The following is a 25,249-nucleotide window of genomic DNA, read 5'->3' as shown; positions in this document are numbered from 1 at the left end:
GTGCAGGATATCGAAAAGCCCCGGGGTCGCAAACGGGGCGTAACCTCCGGCGATGACCAGGAGAGCAAGCCGAAGCGTGGACGTAAGAAGGCAACTGCCAACACCACCGCAGCGGCTGACTCTGAGGACCCGTGGGACGAAGACAACCGGCCGGAGGACGAACAGAACAGTCCGCCCAAGAAAGGCCGCAGGGGCCGGCCTCCGAAGTCTGCTACGCCCAGTCAGGACACGCCTGCCAAAGGGAGGAGGGGGCGGAAGAAGGCAGCTCCTCCACCCGAGGAGGATGAGGAGGAAGAGGAGGAGGACGAGGAGAGGGGTGAGGAGGAAGTAGAGGATGAAGACGAGGACGACGACAGGAGCAGTGAAAACATGGAGGTGAAGACCAGGGGAGGAAGGCAAGCCAGGGCGCCACGACGATCACAGGGGTACGAAAACAGCCGGCGCACGCAGAAACACGAGATGTGCTTCAAAGTTCGGTCGGCGAGCTTCGTTTTTGATGGAAGTCGTTTTGTTTTGTCTTGCTTTAACAGATCTGACTCTGCAGAGTCCACGCCGCAGAAAAGGAGAGGACGTCCGCCTAAATCGGCTCAGCCGGCGGCCAAGAAGCCAACGTAAGATTCACTTTTGCAAAAATGCACATCAGCGACTGCGACTGCTCCTCCAAGGGCACAAAATGTAATATGTGCACGCTAAGCTGTTCCTGTTCTGTCCGCGGATACAGGCGCGGGGGCCGATGGAAGGCAGCTGCCACTAAGGATGAGTCTGAGGAAGAAGATGAAGAGGAAGAGGAAGAAGTGGAGGAAGAGGAGGATGAGCCAACACCGAAGGTGTCAATTGTTGTCACATCCATTTTAGTGTCTTTTAAAACAACTCAAGTATTTTAAAGGAGTTTATATGCTTGGTTATTTGTTCAGTTTTCATCCTTTTTCATTTCAGGGTCGCAAGAAGGCAGCTGGGCGAAGAAGATGAGCTAAAAAAACTTTAAAACAAAAACAGAGGACAAAAGAAGACGGCACGTCTCCTCGAGAGTCACGGAGGAATGACGCAAGAACGAAACAAAATAAATGGACATTGAACTTTTTAAAACTTTTCATAAGCCGACGCTCCTACTGTTACACCGACTTTACACACTTGCATATTCCACGTGCACACTACATCAATACATCCGCATCGTCAGCTGTGGGTTGTTGCTTTGTGCTGCATTGTGATGACGTTAAGCCACATTAAGTAGAAATGATTTTAACGAGGAAAAACAAAGGAAAAAAAATAGATCGCTCTTGTAAATAGTCTCTTATGTCTGTTTCATGTTCTGTTGTTGTGTTTGACGCTGACTGGGCGGATGCTGTAAAGCCTTTGCCCACTCATGTTATTAAAAGTGCTCCCAAAAAGCGGCGTTGCTTATCAAACCTCCCTCCGTGTCAACTTTTAAAAACTGAAAGAGATTAACCATTACTTTTTTTTTTTTTTTTTTTTATGTAATGTTAATTGTGTGAATTTACTTTTAAACAAAGAAATAAAACATGCTCTTTTGTTTACAGCTCTGTATATTAAAAACTTTTTTAAAACCACATATTGAAAAAGAAAGTGTCAGAACTGTCCGACTGTAGAGTTGCTTCTGGAAACGATTGTAGTGTGCGTCTCATTTTTAGGTTTGTACTTGCTGATAGAAGGAAGTCATGAGCAGCTGTGTTGCTAGTTTCTTGGTTTTGTTTTGGTTTTTTTGTCACTGCTGATTAACTTGGCTTCACATCCACCCAGTCAGACCCTCCATTGTATCAATATAATTCTCTATAAAAACCTGACATGTTCATTTTCTCTTTCTTTTACTTTGATGTGGTTTGTGCTTTATCGGTATGATTAGCTCTGATGCCAGAGGCTGTCGTGAATAGAGATATTTTAGCTATTAAGAATGTTTGAAAAGGTCGAGCCGTTTTTTTTTAAAGGGCTTGTATAATATCCAGTTGTAATCAAAACAGTTATGTGAACACATTTAATGTCAGTAGACTTCACAAACAACTGCACTGTTTGCACAGTACCAAAGGTACTGGGTTGGAGCTTTTATGGCAAAGTGGGGGGGGCGCCCCTCGGTGTTAGCCAGGTGGTTGTAGAAGGGTTTTAAAATCCTAAAATTTAGGAAGTATTGACAAATTTACCAGCTGTTCCCTGTGCTCATGGACGTCGTGTTCTAAATGCCAGTTGTGCATACAGTGAGGGAAATGACATATTTGTCAGTTTTCTCAAAGAAATGAACAGTCTCTAGTTGTTCGGGCGACAGCATATCAACCGTAAATCGAGAAAAAATACAAAAATTCTAAATCAAGTGAAATAACTCGAAATAATTTAGAATAGTGAAATAACTATTTGATCCTCTGCAACCGAGCCAGAATTCTGGCTCCCACAGATGTCTGTGTCCCAATCAGTCCACAGATACTCCTGATCTCAGAGTATGTGTATAAATCACACCTGTTCACAGCAACTGTATCTTCCAACCTCTCCCACATCATGGGGAAGGACAAATAGCTGTCAAAGGACTTCAGGGACAAGACTGGGATAGACTAGAAGACCATCATCACAAAGCTTGGTGACTGTTGGTGTGATTCTTTGGAAATGAAAGAAGTATGAAATGGCTATCAGCCGCCCTCAGTCTGGCGGTCCAATGCAAGGCCTTGCCTCATGAGGATGTTTATAGGAAATGTGGTGGGTCAGCCCAAACTACAAGCTTAATGATCTGAAGGCAGTTGAGACCACAACCACCAAGAACACCACTGGTGACATGTTACGCTGTAATGGATTGAAATGTTGCAAAGTCCCCCTGTTTAAGAGGGCGTATTTACAGGTCCAACTCAAGTTTGTCAGTGAGCATCTAAACAGTTTAGAGAAGACTTGGGAGAAAGTGCTGTGGGGGAGAAATGTGGAGTCTGACGCAAAGATCACCAACAATCTCCTACCTCAGCCAGTAATATGTGTCACGGATGAGTCGTCCAGCGTGAATAAGCAGCTGTGAGCAAATCTGATTTTATAAACTGGAATTCTTGACTTCTCTGCTTAAAACTCCACTGCTCAAAAATAATAATAATTAAAAGGGAATATTCGATTATCACAGTATAACAAGTAGTCAGTTAAACTTCAGGGATTTTAATCAGTCCAGTCAGGGAGCAGAAGTCTACTTCATCTGCTTTGATCCAAATGAAATTGACAGCAGGTGAAAACCCTCAAAAGAAAATGGTTTTTACAGGTGGTTCCACAGATCACTGCTTTCTCTGGATCCTTTTTGACTGATTTTTCTCCAGTCTTGCTTTTTTGTTAGTGTCCTTGTTATGAGTACCTGCTGCACATTCAGGGTGCACAGGTAGTCCAGATCCTTCAGGATCACACATCCATATGTTATGCCTCCCAGCACAGTGTGGAGGAGATACTAGAAGATGAGCGCTTACACAAGGAGAACTGGACAGAGCCGGAGAAAGTCTCATAAACTCATGAGCTCCAGCAGGTTAGTCGTGCATATATCTGAGCACGCTGTCACAAACACACTCAGTCAGAGGGCCTCGCATGTTTTAGTCGGACCTCTCCTCAAAGCTCAGCTGGCATTTGCTCGAAGACACCAGAACTGGACCCGTCCCCTTCAGAGGAGAGCAGCTCACACTGAGCACATGAAACGTTTCATCCCCTGAAACATTATCCAGGATGTCTGCACTGGGGAGGATGAGGGATTTCCTGGGAGGGTCACACAGACTGCTGTGACTGTTCATAGGCGCTGGGATGATGTCCTCAGACCCAGCGTCAGACCTTCTGCTGGTGAAAGACACTGTCCAGCCCATGTTGCCAGAGTTTACTCAATTCCTGGATGATGTAGACAGTGAAGCCACTGACTGACACACGTTTCCCAGACTTGAATCCACTTAAGAACCTCTGGGATGTTATGAATCAGTGACTGACGTCACCAAATAAGGCTCACTGGTGCTGACATCCAGGTCTGGAGGGGAGGGGGGGCCCCCGGGACACCATCTGCTGTCTCATCAGAATCAGGGTTTGCAATGCAGCCACATACACAACTGAGCCACAGTATAATGCAAGCTGGATGAGCAATTTCAACTAGTAATTCTGATTTATGTAAATTATGAATCCAGCCCTCAAAGGGTTGATGATTTTGTTTATTGAGATTTGATGTTTGTATAAAATCTTCTCTTCATTTCTTTGAGCACAGTAATCTAATGCATCTTACAGTAAACACCTTGTGAGGTGATGCTTTAAAACAAAACTGTGTAGTTTATGTATTAACGCCTTGCACACTCAGACATGTGCAGGTAGGGTCTGCTAAGGATTTGTAACACGGCTGGTTTCAGGATCCATGGACTGACATCAGCAGATTTCAAGTTTTTAAGGAGATGCAAACAGATAAGTCAGTGTCCTTCTTAACTAAATTTTAACCCAACATGTAGATTGCACTTTAAACTGCTGTCAGAGTGGACGTCAAGCAGCATCAGATGTGGATTGTCTGTGTATTAAAATTATTTATTTGCAGAGAGTCAAAGCACACTCACGCTGTCCAGTCCAGTGTTTGTGCACTCTGAGGCTGCTAAGCGTCCAATGTTGCTCCTTTTCCTGTGTTGTTTATGAGGCAAGCTGTGCTCCTCGTTGCTTATGCACATGTACTTGAGTTTTGAACTTTTGCAGCGTAGCCCAGCTCAGTGGAAAAACACCCACACACCACAATCTGCCTTCGGGTTATGGTCCGTGCCAGGCCTTAATCACATACTGTTCGACTGCCGGCTGAGTCTGTTTCCCTGCATTAGATAAACCACCCGCCTTTCAAGGCAAATTCAATAAATGACAAGAGCATGCACTTCTGTCCCCCGCTGAGCTGAGCTGCACCGACGAGCAGCGACTACACGCTCATCTCCAATGTCCCTGTTCAAATGCACAGAGCTGAATGAGGAAAACAGTTTGTTAAATGTGTGCACGCATTTCTTACCTCCCATTAGACTAACCAGTAATGAGGATAATGGTTGCTTTATTCTGTAAAGACCTCATTGGCCCAGTCTCAGTTCGAGTATGCACCAGCCTCCACATGACCTTAGCTGGATGAACAATTGAGGGTTGGAAGGAAGCAAAGAAGGAAAAAGCTGAAACTGAAAATCATTCTCACAGTATGGATCCGGCTTCATTTGATGTCACTAATCTGGATTTCAGCAGGTGAACTCTGAGCTTTTCCAAATGGTATCACAAACTAAATCTGTCACTTGTTAAAATTTTGATTAAGTGGTCCAGACGGTCATTTGAACACTCGCGTGTCAGGACAGTCAACATGAGACAAACTGTCCCCATACAAACTCTTCTCATACCATCTTTATAGAGCCTTTCTTTGATCAAGTTATACATTTCCTTATGAGATATGGTTTATGACTTCTTTTCATATTTGTTTACATTTGTAAAGATGAGGACAGAATTATTAAGACTACAGACCAAGGTCCAAAGATACCCTCAATTTTATCTTATTTTACAAGCTGTGAGGATTACATAAGATAAAGCACATCATTGCACAGTGGTGGTTTGTGCCATGGCTCAATAAAACGAAATAAAGCTCTTATTGTGTGCAAACAGGAATAATAAATAATACATTCTTTCTAAAGAAAACAAGTATGATTAAAAAATGCTTTTGGACATATTTGTTTGCTGCCTTTATATTATTTAAACGATCTGCATTGAAATGTGATTGTGGCATTAGAACTGTATACAGAGTCTGGTGTAGGTTAACGAGGTCAGGTTAGATTTGGAGTGTCAGGCTGGAAGCTGCCAGCAGCACCAACAGACTCATGTCTCTTCACATATTTATGCAGCAGCTATATGGACCAAAATAGCCGACAGCAAGAGAGGCCTGAGTTTCCAAGCAACCCAGCTGAGAGCAGGAAGATAAGGAAGTGATGTGCTGCAGGGTACACTCAGTCTGCTGTTTGCATACATCTCCTCTTCACCCCCCTCTCTTTCTGTGTGGGGTCCTGAGTGAACCGGATCCGGTGAGAAATGTCGATGAGCTTTTATTGCGCTTGATGTGTGACACCGGAATACAGTTATGAAATTATGTGCCAGCTGAGGATGCATAATAATAGGACCGTTACTGGGATTGTATTAGGGGTGTTACACCTGGGCCACTCTCCTTTCCTGTGCTGTGAATACTTTATCACATCTAGACTAAAAAAGAATAAAAAAAGCCAAACTGCGGCCTTGCTTGAACAGACAAAACAAGCATATTTAATGTATCCATGTCCCATCAGTTGTTGTTAAAACTAATGTGGTTAAGCAAAGGATTGGCCATTTGGGGCTCTTAACATCATGTTGTGCCTGGAGAGCTCGTTGCGTCAGGTGCTTTGGCTAATAATTGATAGATTTGGAGAGGCGGCGTGTGGTGGGTTCACAGCTGGCTGACTGCGCTCCACAGTCCCGTGTTTAGTGATTGAAAAGCTCCAAGCATGATTAAATAAGAGCCCCTTTAAGGGACAAAACTGGACATCCAAAGCCAGTATTGACGGCCACCATGAAGGCTTTGCTCACCTTCGTGACGTTTCTTGGCTTCTTCACCCCCGTGACCGCAAAGTCTAACGCTGGCTTGAAAACCTGGGGTCGCTTCAATAAGCTGCCCTATCCGGCAGACAAGGCTTTCCTCTATGACACCTTCCCCAAGGACTTCATATGGGCGGTGGGCACGGCCGCGTACCAGGTGGAGGGCGCATTCGAAAAGGACGGGAAGGGGCTCTCCATTTGGGACACTTTTACGCGCGGCGGCACCCGAATGATCACCGGAGACGTGGGCAGCGACAGCTACCACAACATCAACGCTGACATCCGAGCCATTAAACAGCTCGGGGTCAGCCACTACAGATTTTCCCTGTCCTGGTCCAGGATTTTTCCCAACGGTACCCGTGGCAGTTACAACGAAATCGGCACCAACTACTACCGGACACTCATTAAGAAGCTGAAGGAGATCCGCGTGGAGCCGGTGGTCACGCTCTACCACTGGGACCTGCCAGACCACCTGCAGCAGACCCTCGGCGGATGGAGCAACCCGGAGCTCGTGGGGATTTTCAAAGACTACGCCGATTTCTGTTTCCAGGCTTTCGGGGATGACGTAAAGTACTGGATCACCATCGATAATCCCTTTGTGGTGGCGAGACACGGATATGGCACCGGAGTGGTGGCTCCCGGGATAAAGACCGACCCTGATCTTCCATTCCGAGTTGGACACAACCTGCTCAAGGTGATTCTATGTTGTTCCTGTGTGTATGTGTGTTTTTTAAAATATCTAAAATATGTGCTTACATTATTAAAACAACTTTAGTGAAGAGGATTTGAAGGGGTTATTTCTAAAATAAAGAAATTACCTGTTTTGTAAGTATTCATTTGACTCTGTAGCCAATCCAATACTTAAAGTATCGTTATGTTACATTTTCTGCTCTCTGGGCCAGCTCTCCCATAAAAAGGACATTTTTAATGTCAATGAGACATTTTAGGATGATATAAAGTGATATAACAGTCACTTTACCAAAAACTGACTGGCGCTTATGCCTTGTGAAGGGAATGTTCTTTCTCAAATTCACTTGATATCATTCAGGGGAGATATTTTTGACAGAGTACAGGCCAACAAATCTAAAAAAATTATAACACTTAAACTAAGATTGCCTGTAGTATTTATTGTAAATGACTTGTTTCCATCCAACCTGTCAGTTTGGGGCATAAAGAACACTTCTGTTAATGGGAAATGCATTTTAAAGCAAAAAAAAAAAAGAAGAAGAAGAAGAAGAAAGCTACCGTAGATGTAGCAAATTTGATACAAATTAAAACTCATGTATGCCATTATTTCCCAGTTTAGTCTTTAAAGGGTTACAAAAGTCTTTTTAAAGCAAGATCTAGCCAAGAAATTGCAACAAAAATATGACATCACAGTATTATAAAGAAATTTAAATGGTCAAAAGGGACTTGATTTATTATATTGCAGGTACAATCACACAGAGTCGTAAAGATACTTGCAAAACATGTCATTATTTTATATATAACGTCTTTGTAAATCCTGCTGACTACACGTTAGTTCACAAATAAGCAAAGCTATTGCAGACAATAACCTCACAGAAACAAACATCTTACTATGTTGATTGTTTTCTTAATTTTTCTCAGCCTGAGGATCTTTACCGACCTGCTGACAGCGAAGCTCGTAGCTTTGGCTCGCCATGCTTATTTGGATTTGGACTCTCTTAAAAATTATGTATATCTTTTTTTATGGTCTTGTTTACTGGACTGTAGAACGTTTCAAGATGCTTGAAATGTATGACTTACATGAAGACGAAGCTGGTGGAGCAATGACAAGTTTTTTTCTTTAAAACTGTTAATCTATAAACTTCATCATCGTGGATAACCTGATTGTGTAGGAACGAGTATTTGATCAAGCTGCTCTCATGAGTAATAATGTATTTGTTTCTGGGCTGCTGTGAAAATAATAAATCTCAAGGCCTTATAATATTTTATATTATTAATGTTATATTTGTTTTGTGTCATCCTTCCCAGCATTTATGCCTACATCCCATCCACCCATCTCCCCTCTTTTTCTGTGCTTCTCCCTCCTCCAGGCTCACGCAGCTGCTTGGCATCTCTACGACCGCCACTACCGTCCACAACACCATGGCAAACTGTCCATGGCGCTGGCCTCTCACTGGATCAAGCCCAGCCGCACTCGCCTGGAAAGCCTGAGAGAATGTCAGTGCTCCCTGGACCACGTCCTGGGTTGGTTCGCCCGGCCACTGTTCATAGATGGGGACTACCCTCCCTGCATGAAGTCAAGGCTGGGCTCACGTCTGCCCTCCTTCACGCCGGAAGAAAGTGAACAGGTGAAAGGAACAGCTGACTTTTTTGCCCTCTCTCACGGAGCGGCGCTGAGCTTCCATCTGATCAACGACAGCCTCAAGTTTGGGCAGCAGGAGGATCTGGACCTGAGGATGCTGCTCTACTGGGTCAACACGGAGTATGACAACCCCCCCATCTTTGTGGTGCAGAGTGGTTGGTAGGTGTAGATGCTCTGCTGATTGCACAGCACCTCTTTGATGCCACTTCATGTCTCTGTTGAACATCTTGGTTTCCATGCAGGTACGTCCTCGGCAACACCAAAACAAAAGACCCAAAACACATGTACTACCTCAAGAGGTTCATCGCCGAGGCGCTAAAGTGTAAGTCCAGTGTCGTGCATTGACATTCTCATATCAGCATAAGTGGTCATAAAAACAATGGCAACCCGATATCTTCACACTGAAACTAAATATGGGTCATCTGCGCTGTTGTGTTTGTAATCCAGCAATCGTCATAGATGGAGTGAATGTGATTGGATACACCGCCTGGTCTCTGATAGACGGCTTTGAGTGGCACAGGGAATACGGGATACGACGGGGGCTTTACCATGTGGACTTCAACACTCCTGACATGAAGAGGGAGCCAAAGACATCTGCCACCTTTTACAGGCATGTGTTCAGTTCTTATCATTTTGTGCAGGTATCTGTTGAATTCCTCCAACAGCAGAATAAGTTACTATGATAATAAAATGCTGTACAGCAGCACAGCAGAGCGATAAAGCTGATGAGCCACACCAACAACTCTTTTCCACTACCTTCATGTAGTGGGAAAGAGTTGTTGAAGCTGGATTGAGAAGAGATTTAATGATCAGTAAGCACCAGTACCAAGAAATGGGATGTTTACTTTGAGATCATTGATGGAGAAGATGTAGAGAAGGTTAGACAGCACAACATATCTGCAGTAACCGTTTCATCTTGGTTCAGTTAAGGACTCTTCTCTTTTTATATAAAAAAAACAACACAATTATGTCTTACAAAGACAGTAAAGAGACACAATAAAGGAAGAAAGTTTGTGCCGCTGTCATCATTCCTACAGAAACGTCATCCAGAGCAACGGTTTCCCAGAACTTCCTGAGAACAGACCAGTACAAGGATCCTTCCCCTGTGATTTCGCCTGGGGTGTGTCAGCCAACTCAATCCAGGTGCTTGTGGGTGTTTGTGCATGTAAACTGAGCCCGGGAGGAGATGGTGTGTAGGCACTGCAGGGGGTTTTGCAGATGGATGCGGAAGTCATGGCGGGCCAGAGGTCGGATAATGAATGAAAGGCGATTAGAATGCTTGTAACACACCCAAAAAAGATTCCAGGTCTGACCAACCATCTCAGCCGTGGGCAGAAAGATGATAGTCAATAAAATTCTAAAAGATAATTTATTGACACGATAATCAAAAGATAAAACAGTCCAGTGTCCCATTTGCGAATCAAGTAAATACACACAGTCCCAAGGCCAGAGCCAGCTATGCCACAATGCCTGTTGCACTCCACGTGTTGACTTCAACAGGGGTTAGCACCACCCTGCAAGTAGATAGCCAGTGGTCACTACAGCCTCTGCAACTCTGCTGCCTTTAGGCTGTGGCATATAATAGGCCCTGGCCTGCACAGAGAGACAAAATGAAACACTCACTATATAACTCACAGTGCAAAACCCATCCATCCATCAGATTTCATTACATTACACACCTGCAGAGAGAGACAAAATGACACAGCAGTGTTTGTAGTGTGGGCTATAAGTAGACCAGTGTATCAGTGCAATCAGGTACACCTGCCTCTAATTAGTCCAGCCCCATTACAGCCATTGGCTCACCAAAAATGTGACACAACCACTCCCAACCCAGTGCAACTTCACACAATAATATGGAGCTGAGTTAATACAGGTACATTCGTCTACCATGTTACATGCTTCCTTGGAGATGTCAACTCAAGAAAATATTAACTTAACTGTCTCAGCTTTGATTCAGGGACTCAGAATAGAGCTGACAATGGACCTGTTTATCATTCTACCATCTGTGGGGCTGATGTCTAACATATTTAACATGACGGCTCTGTTGGACGATTGGAAGATTTATGCAGTGATTATAATATCTTATTTGAAAGTATTTCTCTTGCCCTGATCGAACTTGCATCGTGTGGATTACATTACTTCCAGCCTGCGTTTTTTATGGTGAAAGTCCAACTTAGAAACAGGGACAGTAATTAACCCTCTCTTAATCATAAACCACATGAACCCACAGAGTCATCCTGCAAAACTGCTTTGATCGTTTTGCATCGTTATTCGCACAGGTGGAGACCACGCCCACCCAGTTTGCAGACCCAAACGTTTACCTCTGGAACATCTCCAACAACGGAGAGCTGCTGAAGCTGGAGGGCTTCAGCGCGCCGCCTCTACATCGAACCCCACACTGTGCCGATTACGCCACCATCCGCCAGCAGGTTGGCCATTTTACCCACCTGCCACCTGTTTTGGCTCTTTTTTGGGTTACAGCATGTAAAGGTTTGAGGGAGGTTTCTTAGTTTCAGTGTGTATCCCTCCTCCTTCTCCTCCCTAGGTGGAAGAAATCAGGCAGATTGGAGTAAATCACTTCCACTTCTCCCTCAACTGGTCAGCTCTGGTGCCTACAGGGGATGTGGCTCATCCTAACACCACCCTGCTGGGGTACTATCGCTGTTTCTCACGTCAGCTGCTCCAGGCTAATGTCACACCTGTGGTCACTCTTTGGCACCACACTCGCCAGCGCAGCAGCCTGCCGGCCCCGCTGGATACTGCCAACAAGTGGCTGAACAGGTCAGATAGAGCGCTTATATAAACACCGTTTGAGCTTGAAAATTTGCTCCGAATACAGAACAAATACACCTTAATTTCTATGAGTCATGGTTTATCACAGCTTACAGTAATGGGCAGAGTGGTGTGATATAAAAGCAAACATGCGGCGATGTTTCCAGGAACAGTGTGTCCATGTCTTCACCTGCGTGATCGCTGACTGCTCCGTGTTTTCTCTTCCTGTAATAAAGAGATACTAAAACCAGCAATCCCAATATTTGAAAGTCTGATGTGCTGGCATTTTTAACTCCATTAGTGACATCTGACGTTGTTTTTAAAGTAGAATGATATCCACCATTATTATTTTTTGAAATCACATGTAAGTGCCTGAATGTTGTCACTGTGCAAAAGTCTTGAGCCACAGTATGTACTTATACTGTGTATATACTTATTTTTTATTAGATATATCAGAGCAGCAAGATTACTTCCATTTCAGTTTCTTAATGTAGATATTGTTTTCCCTTGTAACAGTAAGACTCCAGAGGCCTTTGCAGACTATGCCAGGCTTTGCTACAGAGAGCTAGGGGCCTATGTGAAGATATGGATCACCCTGAACGAACCAAACGATGAGATGGTGAGCTACCCGGAGGGCCATGAGATGCTGCGGGCTCACGCGCTGGCCTGGCATGCTTACGACCGCGAGTTCAGATATGCACAGGGAGGAAAGGTCAGTGAAGTGCTGGTTCTGTGTGGACCAGGGGCGGATCTAGAGAAGCTTTCTTAGGGTGGCATGAGGGTGGCAAAGAAATCAAATGGGGTGGCAAAATCAAAGCCCCCCCCCCAAACACATATGCAGGTGGTTACATATGGTTAGAATGATTCAGTAAGCATACACGTTTTTCATATAAATATAGTCTATAACTTAATTATTGTCTGTAGCCCACATAAAAACACACTTTAGTTACATAAAACATGTGAGTTTTGATGTTATGTACTGTATAGCGTGTATAATAAATAAATATGTAGCCCAATAAGTATAAAATCCAGAAAGCTACACAACATGGGGCGGTTCGTTTACAAAAACAAGTCTAACTTAAGTTTCACACTGTTTTTTGTTAGAAAACAATCACATTGTTACAGATTAAATTACACAAAATTTCAGAAATCTGCACTGTGATGAACAAAAATTTAAACCTAATTTTTCATGATTTGTTGGATTAACCCACTGAGGTCTGAAATACAAACGGCCATTTTTGACTCCTTTTGAGTTTACGTTTCACCCTCAGATTGTTTCATTTTATTTTTTCCCCCTTGCCTTGTTTGGTATCTTTTCAGCTCAACTGAATTTAGTTATTTTTTTCACTGACATACTGCATTAGTACTACTATTACTATTAATAGTACTATTACTGATCTGAAATCACACAAAGAACTTAAAATCCTAGTAGTATTTTTTTTACTGTAAAAAACCCCCACAGACATGTTGAGTACATTTTTATAACTTGAATTGCAAATATAAATTCTGTATATGTTTACAAAATGTACAGCTATTTATCTAAAAATGCAGCCAATACACCTGCCAGGTTGTTTTTTTTTCATTTTCTACAACCATTTAAAAATATTACTAAAACTAAAATGAGAGAACAATCAGGTTTCGCAGTAAGATGCCCCACAAATGACGTGTGCCAGTAAAAAAAAGTTTAAAATAGTCATGTGATTTGGAGGTGCAGTGTGTCCGTGGACCACAGAGGGTTAATAACACTCACCTTCCTTCCATTTCCAGAGTGCAACATCCAACCACCTGTGTAAAAGCCAAAATTCCCATGGTGTTTTTCAAAATGTGCTCTGGCACAATCATAAGCATCGCTTGCTACTTAAAAACAAGAAAAAAGCAGGTCCTGCTATGGGCTGAACCATTTATTAATGGTGGTGGGGGGGACGGGACACTATCCAATATATTCAGTTTTAGCATTTATATTCACTGTTGACTGTAACTACACTCAAACTGTTAATGCTATCTTATTTTCATAAACAACACTGTCATATGTAAAACTGGGGTGGCACTTGGGGTGGCAAGGGATCATTTTAGGGTGGCACTTGCCACCCCATGCCACCCTTCTAGATCCGCCCCTGGTGTGGACACCAGGAGAAAGAAATAGTCTCAGATGCTCACCTGAACTTGGCATGCTTTGTGTAATATCAGGTGTCTCTGGCTTTGCATATGGACTGGGTGGAGCCGGCATTTTCATTCAGCCGAAAAGACGTGGAGCCGGCTAAAAGGGTTTTAGACTTCTGCGTCGGCTGGTTCGCAGAGCCAATCTTTGGCAGTGGGGACTATCCTGTGGGGATGAGGAGCTGGCTGCGGCAGCTGAACTCACTCGAGTACAAATCCTTCATTCACAGTGTGGTACAGTTTTAAAGCCTTGTGTGTAATATTAAGTGTACGCAGTTCAATTTTAGTTATATTTTATGTGCTTCCACAGACTGCCAGTTTTCAAGAAGGACGACAGACAGCTGGTTAAAGGGACGTATGACTTCTTTGCCATCAGCCACTTCAGTACCAAGCTTGTGACTCACGCCAAGGAAGACTCGTACGACCTCACTCCTCTCTGTTTTAATATGACTTCAACACTATCCAGGCTCATCAGAAATTATTTATTAACTAATAGGAAGTTCTTTAGTCACTCTTATTTTCTACATCTACAGATACACCTACACAGCAATGCTTGAAGTCCAACACATGATTGACACCACGTGGATCATGTCCCCAAGACCTGTCGTGCCCTGGGGACTGAGGAAAGCCCTCAACTGGGTAAGACTGTCGTGATGGTTGTGGTGTGCAACCATCTGTTTCCCTTTGCAGTTATGTGTTTTCATACTGAGTGGATGAAAACTTTCAGGTCAGATGTTGTTTCAGTGTAATAGCAGCATACGAGGCTCTGTTTTTTTTTTTGCTCTGTAAGGTGAAAGAGCACTACAGCGACGTGCCCGTCTACGTGATGGCTAACGGGGTCCAGGAAGATCCGGCCCGCTTCAAGGACAGCCTGAGAGTTTACTACCTGTACAACTATATCAACGAGGCACTTAAAGGTGAGACTTTTTTGTGGATTAATGTCATGCAACTTGTGTACAATCCTGTAGAGATAAAGTCTTCTCCCCTCTGTGGCCTCAATGCAGTTTAATTATTAGACAGCTATTTAGGTCACTGATCCCAGCTCAGTCAGCTGACTTGGACCCAGGTAACTGCAAACACAAATATCAACAGAGATGCACGCACAGTCCATGCTGAAGTTTTGAGTCAGGTCCCTGCCCTTGTAAAGCTTACTGTGTTACACCAAAGGATGATATCTTGTAGTGTTGCTGGAGCCACATTAAGTTTATTATTAGTCATTTTTTTAAGAAAAGCGATGGGAGAGATATTTTCACATGCACTTTGACTTTTGCCAAAGTACAGGAAATAACAAGAGCACTCAGACAGCGCAGCTCCACCCGAAGAGAAAGAGCTATACTTAAACTTTGTTTTATTCTGATGTCAGCATTGGTAATATGAATGTTGTACTGAAAAACAATGTCTTAAAGAGCTCAAACACACAAAGTGCTTATGTCCTCCAATCACTAATATGTTGCTTTAAAGTTTGGAGATAACCATGGAAACTAAGGGTTTTTCCTCATTTTTGTGACCCTGATTTGACCTATGACCTCGAAGAATTCTATACTAAAATGGTGTATTTAATTATCTTTACCCTTATGACTGGAGCAGAACTGGCTAAAATCTTTGGCTTCTATAAGATGTAAAAACTTTTAAAAGATATATTAAGATATATTCATGCAGGGTGTGGTTTTGCAAAACCTTATGGAGTGACATAAGGTGACATAAAAAAGTGCGCTCTACTGCTCTCACTTTGCCGTTTGATATGAAATATTGCTCAAGAGGGTTTGTCGAAATTATTTTTCAAGATCATTTGACCTTGGGCGTCAACAGTGAAGGTCGATGTCAATTGCTTAGCCAACCTAGGCTGGAGGTTATAGCTAGAAATGTTTCTTTACTTCACTTGGACAGCTGTTATCTCAGGCTGTAAGGAGAGCATTTGTAGGTAACTTATTCTTAATACGGCGACAGCATCTATGCTTATTTGGTCTTTTTCAAAGTAGTTTATATACACAGGTTAGAGCAATTTTTATTAAGCTCCTGAAGCGCAAATGTAGAGCAATATCTAGCTGCATATGTTTGAGTTAATGAATTATAGAATAACTGTAGTATTTATGTGTTGTTGGCTGTATAGGGCATTAATGTTTTATTTACTTTTATTCATACTGAATATCTGAGGTTGCAGAAGACTGGGTGGTAGAGGAAGATGACTGGGAAAGTACAGCTAAGGTGCTGAGGTTCTTGGATAGGGTGCCAAGAGGGGAACTGTGGTACTCCACAAGAAAGTCAGGAGCAGCAGAGAAGTGTGTGAGGTAGGTGAAGGACATGTATGAGGACAGCGAGACAGACAGGTTTAAGGTGGGGGTAGGATTAGGTCAGAGATTGACTAAGTTTATTCTTTTCTCCTGTCACTCAAGAGGAAAAGACAAAGACCTCAGAGAAGATTTATGGAGGCTTGTAAGAGTTTGAGATAGAGTCAGATGATCTGTTGTGGTGACCCCTAAAGGAAGCAACCAAAAGAAGACTCAATATCTAACATGCTGCCTTTCCTCCTCTGTCCTCCACAGCATACACTCTGGATGGTGTAAACCTGAAGGGTTACTTTGCCTATGCCCTGAACGATCAGAGAGACCCGGGGTTCGGCTTGTATGGCCAAGTCCACGAGGAAGTCATTGTCAAAGCCTCTCTTTCCAACTATCGCAACATCATCGAGCATAACGGCTTCCCGATTCAAGGAGCAGAGCCACAGCTGTGTCCCAGTTTGGCACCGCCCTGCCGTAGCTGCCACGTTCTGAGCAAGAGTCCTGTGATGGGCTTCTTGATTCTGGTAGGTTCAGGGGTGCTGATCACCCTGGGCCTCATTATTTACTATACAGCCAAGAGACACAAGGAATGTTACTGATGGCAGGAGCTGCTTCGACCCAAAGTGTGCTTGCAGCAGTGCAGTCTGTTCAGACTGTAATAGTTTGGATTTGATGCTAAAGGATGTTTGATTTAAGACATGCTGCAATCAGCCTCACATTTTAGGCTTTATATGTCACTAAGTAATGCTGGTGTTAATAAAACATCTCTATTTTAGATAACCTTACGTCTCCAATACGTCTATTTGTTTTCATTGTATGGAGAGAGTGCAGAGGATTAACAAGTTCACAAATAACGGTCTGTCCAGGGTGACACATTCTTTCTCCAAGACGAGTAGTAAATAAACAAAATTAAGCAAATGCTACAAGAACTAAGAAGTGGCTGAAAGAGAATCACAAATGAAGCTGCGCATACACGTCAGATTTGGGATCAAAGGTCTGATAGTCACAAAATTAATTTTGATTTGCAGGACACAAACCGCATTCATTCCACCTCTAAGGTACTTTGAGTTTAAGAGGAAAGATTACAGGACAGTCAGCTTTTAAAAGACATGTAATTATTTATTTGGACACTTAACAAAAAGTGTAAATTAAGCTCTATAATTCAGCTTTTTTTGTATTTTTTGCATTAGTTTGGCCATTTTTGTTATTGCAAGTGAATCTCTGTGTGTCCTGAAGTAATGTGGTTAGAGCCCACAGTTATATAATTACATACCTGCAGCACACGTGCTTTGGCTCACCCTGGAAACATGTTGCATTACGTCCTTGTTGGCCCATGTTGCAGCTGCCTTTACATACAGTACGTACAGCTGTGAAAAAGAAAGTTTTCACAGGAGTCTATGCAGTCCTGTGAAAAACTAAGTACACACTACACTCTAAGTGCACTTCCACAGGAATAAAGTAGGTTGCAAGAGTAACTCCTCTATAAAAGCAGAAATTTTGAGTTTGCTGCTCTGGAGCACTAAGCTGTGCGTTTATACGTGTACAGTTTTCCCAGGAGTGGCCTACAGCTCAGACTCATAGGCCTCAGTTAGCAGGTTAAATGTTAGAATTCATGACAGTACAATTAAAAAAAAAGGCTGAACACATGCAGCGTCTTTGGAAGGACTGCCAGGAGAAAGTCTCTCTAAAAGGAACATGGCAGCACAGCTCAGATGCATCTGAACAAACCACAAGACTTCTGGAACAATTTTCTTTCGACAGGAAAATCAAAAATGCAGATGTTGGTCATGCTGCACAGCATTACTTTTAACAAAAGCCAATTAGCATATCAGCTCAAACACCTCATACCAACTAGTGGAGGGCTGATGATCTGGGCTCGTTTTGCAGCCACAGGACCGTGAAGTGGCCACAAACTCCTCTGTATGCCAAAGTATTCTGGTGAAATTAGGACAAGCAATAGGACAACGATCCCAAACACAGCAACAAATTTACAACAGAGAGGCTGAAAAAAGAAAATAAAGTGCTCCAATGACCCAAAGTCCACACTGAGGCCCAATGGAAGATGTGTGGAGGGACCTTCTGCGAGCTGTGCATACATGAATGAATGTATCACCCATCTGTAATTTTATTCACCCTAGTTTGGGCAATCTTGTTATCCATTTACTACAGGCTGACTCATCCTGAAATATGATGCGGTACATCCCCCTTTGCTCATACGTACCATGCATCAATATCTCGATTTCAGATTTTAAAAAAAGGCTCAGTGTTTATGATAATCATTATAGATTTGGTCACATCCATACAGCATACAGATCAGAATATCTGTAATCAAAGCAATTTATTGTTTTGTTCAGTACAATGTGAATTTTTTCCCCCCCCCTCCCGGGTTGGTCATCACACCACCCCTATTAGTAGTTTACACGACTACACAGAGAGATCAAAATTTACTAACAGCGTTTAGCGCTGAGGGTTTTGGGCAACTACGCATAAAGCCAGAAACTGTAAGACTTATTGTGGGGTAAACTGTGTCAGCATCACCACAATGCCTAAAAAGAACAGAAGCCTGTCTCAAGTCCAGTGAAAGTTGTGGAGGCAACAAAGAAACGCAGCTGTTAAACTCCTGACCAGAAAAATATCGGTCTATTTAAAGTCAAAACATCATCGCATCCAGACCATCTTCCATGAACTTCTTGTAGATGGCCATGAACTTGGCAGTGAACGCCTCCAGGTGGTAGATGGCTTTGCTCCCCAGCTGTAGTCTGTGCTCATAGTAGGCTGCAATGTGAGCCACCTCCGTCTTCAGCTGCCCATCACAGTTATTAAGCAACTCTTTCACGAGACACTGTTAGAGGAATGAACAAGGACATTTTTACAGCCTCTTCATTAAAGACAACCACAAACTGCACTTTCACAGGAGATAACGTGAAGTAAACGATACCTTCATGATAATCTCAGGAGGGATGCAGTGGGTCAGGAGCTCATACAGTCTGGCTCGGACCTCCAACAACCTGGAACAAACACGGGTGGGAATTTTCATCAAAGTATCTCCACAAGTTTGATCTCTAACAGAACCAACTCTCTGTCACATGTACCTTTGAGGACTCTGCTGGCTGACGATGGCATTAGCCGTTTCTCTAAGATAAACCTCCCAGTCTGTCTCCGGGACGTCTTGGTCCACTGAGAATGGATACCTGTGAATAATAAGATATGCTAAATAAGTATGTGTTTAGCTTTAATTCCAACATGAGAAAGAAAATGGTAAGTTTTGCCACAACTTACTGCTGCACTCGGCAGGCCTCGCACATCAAAAGAGCTTTACGGAGGTTGCGACCAGATTTCTCGCTGATTTGCTTGGCCAGCTCAGGTGGGAGGACGAGACCCTCCTTTTTACAGACGGACGTAAGAACACTACAAACCTTAAAAAACAAGAATACAGCAGAGAAAAAGATACCTTAATGAACAAAAACACAAGTTCCAAATAATGTCGATTAGTAAGAGCACGCCAAAAGACACCAAATTCGTCTCACCTCTTCTGTGCTCGGCAGAGGAACTCTAATCGCCAGACAACGGCTCCTAATTGGCCCGATTACTTTGGATGTAGAGGTGGAGCAGAGGATGAGTCTGCAGGTGGCCATGTACTTTTCCATCGTCCGACGCAAAGCGTGCTGGGCATCCTTCGTCAGTCTGTCCACCTCTGTTAGCAACACCACTGAGAAAAAGAAAAAAATAAGGGTGCCAATTGCTAAATAAGTGACAGGTAGATGCTGTGACTTCACAGAGCTAAATGGTAAATAGGTGAAATGAGTTCACAGATAAAACATAATCCCGCAAGTCTACATTTTTACTCTTAACGGTTAAGTCTTCATACATTTGACTACAGGCTAAATTAGCACACTTCTACCTTTGAAGTCTCTCTGTGTGCTCGACTGGATTTGCTGAGACTGTGCCACAGTTTTGATCAGCTCTTGAATCACCACGCGGTCCTGGTTCCCCGCATCACTGTACAGCACAGAACAGAAATACAATAAACAAACATTAAAGCTGAAGCAAAAAGGTCTTTTATAGCAACTATAGTTGTCACATGTACTGGAGGGAAAAAGTAAAGATACAGGAGTGCAACTATCAAGTAAGAAAATCTCCTCACCTTGGATTTACTTCCAAGTGATAGTTGCTGGCTATGGTGTTAATCTCAATTTTCTTCTTTGAGGGAGCCTGCAGACAAAAACCACAAACTGGGAAATCAACTAAATCTTTGAGTTGTAAGTCTAAAAAGTTGAAGATTGATCAGAGATGTGACTCTAAATACAGCATGTGAAATGTGTATTTTAAAGAAGTTATTCACTTGGGGAGAGTGATTGTTTAATTATTTTCCCTCTTACCACAATGGTCTGGTGCTCAATGCGAAGCTTTTCCACCCCAGGACCGTAGAGCTCCCTCAGCAGACACATGATGCGAGTCTTCTTGCCTGCACCTGATGGACCGTACACCAACAAGTGTGGGAAGTCACCACCCTGAACCTGAAACATTAACACAAAATTTGTAGTTTTTCTTTCTTTTTTCCTTGTGTTTGAAGTTGTTTTTTTTTTTGTTTTTTTAAAGAATCAGACATTATATCTTTGCTTTTAAATATTACCAACATTGCGTTATGTTGCCAATGAGAGCAACACTGCTCTGCATGCAAAGAAAATGTGACAACTGTTATTAAACTTTACTTTTCATTATCTACAGTATATTATATACCTTTTTATATTACTTTTTCTTAGCTGTTCTTGTTCAGGAGTTTACGTCAACTCATGAATTATCAAGGTCATGTCATGGTTATTTTGGGATTTTGTTTCTCCAGCATAAAAAAAAAAGTTGTGCAGTATACATCTTAAATGACCAAAACACAAGACAACAACCCAAAAAACAGGAATTGGGTGAAGAAGTTTAAATTTATTTTATTGATGGTGCTGAAGGTTAACTTCAGGCCTATTAACTTCTCATTAGTTATCACGGTCGACTACAACTGGTAGTTTCTCTTTGCCAGCATAGAAAGGATTTGTTTGACAGCACTCATTGGACTGACCAATACTCAGAACAATGTAAAATGCCAAAGTCAGTAATTTAAGATCTGCCAGTGGTAGCGGTACACTGCACAGAGTGGATGGAATAATGGAGAAGGGACTTGGACAAAATTGGGTGCTGTAACAGGACAATCATCCTAAAAATAAACCAAAGCTGGTTTGGAAAAGCAGGCTAAACTACTAAAAGCTCCTGGCTAAACTCAACCCTTTTGTGGACTATGCTTAAAAGCCGGGTCCGTGCTAGAAATCAACCAATTTAAATGAACTCTTCAAAGATGAGAGAAAATCTAAAATAAATTCAAACTTGTGCAACCAATTATTTTTAAAGTCATAAAAGATATGCACCATGCAATCATTCCAACTTGGAAGAACAATAGTTTGGATGGATGGAATGATTAAAAGCTCAACATTACCATTACACTCATGACCAAGACGTCAGTGGATTAAATTTTCTCACCAAAACTGTATGTTTAAAAACACCATTTTCAAGCATTCACATGAATGGAATAAGAAACACAAAAAGTATGAATAGTACCTCCTAAACGATGAACATATGTGAACAAGCACTTCAAAAACACAAGCTGTGTGTGCACAATACTCTGTCTGGGAAAGGATGGTGTGTGATGTGTATACAGAAAGTGTGAGAGGATGAGATCATCTTTAAGCGGATGTAAAATGGCATTTGCTCCATCAGATATAGGGATCTATTTTCCCTCTTGGTCAACACTGTGAGGTTCTGGCTCCATTATAGTGTCAAAGTTGAACAAGTTGCACATAGCTAGTAACGTCCACGATAGCATGAACGGGGTTGTTTTACAAGCTGTACACAAAAACCTCTTAACCAGCTCAGTAAATCCCCCCACAATTGTCTTGCAAAGCTAAACTTGTCGATCATGCCAGCTCACATGCAGCATTATTTACGACGCTACCGCCAATCTGAATAAACAGCCATCATGGAGGAGCTTATTTCTCTTACCAGGTTTTTGAGCTGAGCCGCCTGCTCTTTATGAAAGTCCAGTTTCCCGAGGGACGACGGACGATATTTGTCCACCCACAAACTCATTCTGCTATGGATTCAGTAAAACGTTACAGTCGTCCGTGTTGACAGCAGACACACTCTCCGCTTGCTAATCTCCCGCGAAATGTTATTCACACAGCAACCCGCGCGACTGGTTCCTGCTCGGCTACGGAGAGACGGAGAGGACAAATCTGCTACAGGCGCGCAGGTAAACCGGAATTTTCATTGCGCAAAAAAACAAAACAAAAACAAAACAGATATTTTTTTTATATAGGACTCAGTAAAATAACGTAACTCAGTAATTCAATAATCTGTGAATGCGCTAAAATGTGATTTTTTTTATTCCCTCCACATTCTAAAATAACTTTATCTGTGATTTATTTAGCTTTTTAGCTACTACTATTGAGAGTTCTGTGGAGTCACACATTCGCAGTCAGCACAATTGTCTTTAAACCTGTGTATAATTCCTCTAAACAGGCGATACCAAATGACCTTTGCTTGTGCCACTCATGCGTGACATCTCTCGTGTCCAGGTGCAAACGGACATTCATGTCATCGTCTTTACAGCAGATGAGGAGACATGCCTTACTGGGTGGAAGCGATATGAAGGATTTGTTCATGGAAAACAGACTAATATCACAGAGGAATGTGAGACAGTTAATCCCATGCTGCAAAAACAAAGCTGTCATTTGACAATGAAAAGGTATGAGTGCGTAGTTTTTAGTTTTGGGGATTTTTTTCTAGAGGAGCTGACCTTACTGTACAATTATTTGCGTTTTCTATCTCTGTGATCATTATTTGGTCAGAGCACCTTTTTCTTTAACCCACGACTCTGGTTTTGCATCATTCATAAAAGTGAAAAAGTAAAAAAAGAAAAGAAAGAAAAGCAGAAGAAAATATGCACTATATATACTTTAGTAGGCAAGCATTGCACTGGGTTTGGATCCCTTTTGCTTTCAGAACTGTCTTGTTCTTTGTGATATGGGTCCATATGTTAACATTGGTAACATATCAGAGATGCCTCTGGAGGTCATTTGAGTACAGACAGTTTTTTTTAATGCTCAAGAAACCAGTTTGAGATGATTTGAGCTTTGTGACATGGTGTGTTATCCAGCTGGAAGCAGCCATCAGAAGATACATATGCTATGATCATAAAGGGATGGACATGATCAGTAGTCTGTAGCATTTAAACCATGCTCAGCTGGTACTAAGGGACCTAAAGTGTGCCAAGAAAATACCCTTGACACCATTACACCACCAGCAGCAGCAGCAGCAGCCTGAGCTGCTTATACAAGGCAGGGTGGATCCATGGTTTCATGTTATTTACACCAAAATCTGACCCTACTAGCAAAAATCAAAACTTATGAGACACCAGGTGACAGTTTTCCAAACTTTTGTCCAATTTTGATGAACCTGTGTTAAAATTAACCTCAGTTTCATGTTCTTAGCTGCTGCTGTAGCTTCAGGATTTGTCTTGTTATGTATTCAGAAATGCTACTCCACACAGCTTGATTCTAATGATTTTATTGAGTACTGTTACCCTCCTATCAGTTCAATGCAGTCTAGCCTTTTCACCCTGAGAACTGCTGCTCACCAGATGTTTTTGCTTTTTCAGGGCATTTGTTTTTATGAATGCTAGAGATGGTTGTTTGGGAAAATCCCCATAGATCAGCATTTTCTTAAATACTCAGAGCAGCCTGTCTGTCAAAATCACCTCTCTTCCCCATTTTGATGCTCAGTTTGACCTCCAGCAGGTCGTCTGGACCATGTTTACTCAGTGAGCTGCTACCATGTGACTGGCCGATATAAATGAACAATAAATGCATGCTTTGAGTGTACGCTCAGGCTCACATCCACAGAACAGAAGCGTGTTTCTCTATGAGTCATTATATTTCCCTCCTTTATCAGAAGAACAGGTTCAGAATTTTAATACCTTGTTTTCTGCAACAACAGAGTTCAAAAGGTCGTTTTTCTTCTCTGATCTGACTGAATGTTTGCTGTCAAAATGAGGATTTATTCTCTTTTGCGTTTCAAACAGTATATACATTCAACACTGTCAAGATAAAGCAGTTATTTCTTTCTGCAGCTACTCCTCATAAATGTTTGGTGTGACCCCTCCGTGGAATTGATTTGTACACTTAAAATACCAGAAACATGTTTCTTTTCCTCTAAACATTCAAACTTTACCCATGAAACATGACCTTGATGTCTGTTTTTCTCCATTTTGTTTTTATTCTTTTCTTTTTACTCTGCTCAACCTGATCCAGGCGACTATACCTTTTTTTTCACAGGAATGCTACACGAAGCGTGTCTCAGCAGGTTAGCGTAGCTTGTATTGAAATACGTGCATGTTTTATTAATAGACTGGAGATAAATCATCACAGCACAGTGGAGCTGTGAAACATCTGGGGAAGGTTTATCAAGATCCTTCAAACAGGATCGCTCTCATGAATGTGAAGTCCTTCAAAACAGTAAAACATTGATTGCGATCGTCACAATTTAAAGTAAATGTTAATCTCAACATTTAAATAAGTCACGATGTTCCTGATGAACCAAAGATTTGGATGTGAAACTTTGAAGTTATTCTGATTAGGATTTTATTACATTGCTGATGCCTAATGTATCGTCTTAAGTAATTAAGTAATACCCTGAGAAGTTGATGTCACAGTAAGCAAAGAGACTTCTACAGTCTTCCCCCTTGTCCGGACCTCTTCTCCCAAAAAACGGGCCTCAACAGGCGGGATCATTTTCAAGGTTAACATACAAATAGCAGAGCTTCACCCCAGACCACAGAGGTTCCCTCCAAAATGGGAAAATCAGTGTTTTCAAACAATCCTGAAAACTTTTCAGTCCATCCACTTCTCTGTAAATATCACAGGTCTTTCAGTTGTTGATGAAAGCGCACAGGCTGTTAGAAATAGTCTGGAAGGCGAGATATTTACAGAAGATAAGAAGAGTTTGAAGCATTACCTCATGTGCTGTTGAGGAATCTGCTTCTGAGGTGAAAAATCTTTTGCTCTGGGCCATATTGTATAGCAATGAGTGAACAGAGGAGGGAGGGAGTCTGGTT

At 42.3% G+C, this 25,249-nt stretch overlaps 3 protein-coding genes across 3 annotated transcripts in view; 2 read left to right on the top strand and 1 right to left on the bottom strand.

Moving 5' to 3' along the window:
* pds5b (PDS5 cohesin associated factor B) overlaps window positions 1–1,467 on the top strand; it is a 29,958-nt gene extending 28,491 nt beyond the window's left edge. The window contains exons 32-35 of the mRNA XM_005750764.1: window positions 7–425; window positions 531–611; window positions 722–827; window positions 937–1,467. Coding sequence (XP_005750821.1) covers window positions 7–425; window positions 531–611; window positions 722–827; window positions 937–969 — 639 coding nt within the window. The 3' untranslated portion in view covers window positions 970–1,467. The remainder of the gene's footprint in view (window positions 1–6; window positions 426–530; window positions 612–721; window positions 828–936) is intronic.
* A 4,885-nt stretch (window positions 1,468–6,352) lies between these two features.
* On the top strand, window positions 6,353–16,875 carry kl (klotho). The gene is made up of 13 exons (XM_005750763.1): window positions 6,353–7,252; window positions 8,616–9,046; window positions 9,130–9,209; window positions 9,335–9,497; window positions 9,925–10,030; window positions 11,167–11,316; window positions 11,433–11,668; window positions 12,176–12,371; window positions 13,847–14,025; window positions 14,127–14,234; window positions 14,350–14,455; window positions 14,607–14,733; window positions 16,360–16,875. Exons 1-13 carry the CDS (start codon window positions 6,533–6,535, stop codon window positions 16,692–16,694), a joined length of 2,937 nt encoding a protein of 978 aa, XP_005750820.1. The 5' UTR covers window positions 6,353–6,532; the 3' UTR covers window positions 16,695–16,875.
* A 351-nt stretch (window positions 16,876–17,226) lies between these two features.
* rfc3 (replication factor C (activator 1) 3) lies at window positions 17,227–22,355 on the bottom strand. The gene is made up of 9 exons (XM_005750762.1): window positions 22,138–22,355; window positions 20,475–20,612; window positions 20,240–20,307; window positions 19,997–20,094; window positions 19,623–19,804; window positions 19,375–19,511; window positions 19,188–19,286; window positions 19,034–19,103; window positions 17,227–18,937 (listed from the first exon to the last, which is right to left on the bottom strand). Exons 1-9 carry the CDS (start codon window positions 22,222–22,224, stop codon window positions 18,746–18,748), a joined length of 1,071 nt encoding a protein of 356 aa, XP_005750819.1. The 5' UTR covers window positions 22,225–22,355; the 3' UTR covers window positions 17,227–18,745.
* Window positions 22,356–25,249: the final 2,894 nt, after the last annotated feature.

Source organism: Pundamilia nyererei, unplaced genomic scaffold (assembly GCF_000239375.1).
Source record: "Pundamilia nyererei isolate P.nyererei 1_Seehausen unplaced genomic scaffold, PunNye1.0 scaffold00286, whole genome shotgun sequence".
Taxonomy (NCBI): Eukaryota; Metazoa; Chordata; class Actinopteri; order Cichliformes; family Cichlidae; genus Pundamilia; species Pundamilia nyererei.
The sequence above is the reverse complement of the archived record's forward strand: the minus strand, read 5'-3'. Positions and strand labels throughout refer to the sequence as shown.

Coding starts and splice junctions, on each gene's coding strand:
- kl (XM_005750763.1), top strand. CDS start 6,533: ATGAAGGCTTTGCTCACCTTCGTGACGTTTCTTGGCTTCTTCACCCCC. Junction 10,031..11,166: donor TGTCAGCCAACTCAATCCAG/GTGCTTGTGGGT, acceptor TTATTCGCACAG/GTGGAGACCACGCCCACCCA. Junction 14,026..14,126: donor CGGCAGCTGAACTCACTCGA/GTACAAATCCTT, acceptor GTGCTTCCACAG/ACTGCCAGTTTTCAAGAAGG.
- rfc3 (XM_005750762.1), bottom strand. CDS start 22,224: ATGAGTTTGTGGGTGGACAAATATCGTCCGTCGTCCCTCGGGAAACTG. Junction 20,613..22,137: donor CGGCTCAGCTCAAAAACCTG/GTAAGAGAAATA, acceptor TTAATGTTTCAG/GTTCAGGGTGGTGACTTCCC. Junction 20,308..20,474: donor TTGAGCACCAGACCATTGTG/GTAAGAGGGAAA, acceptor TTTTGTCTGCAG/GCTCCCTCAAAGAAGAAAAT.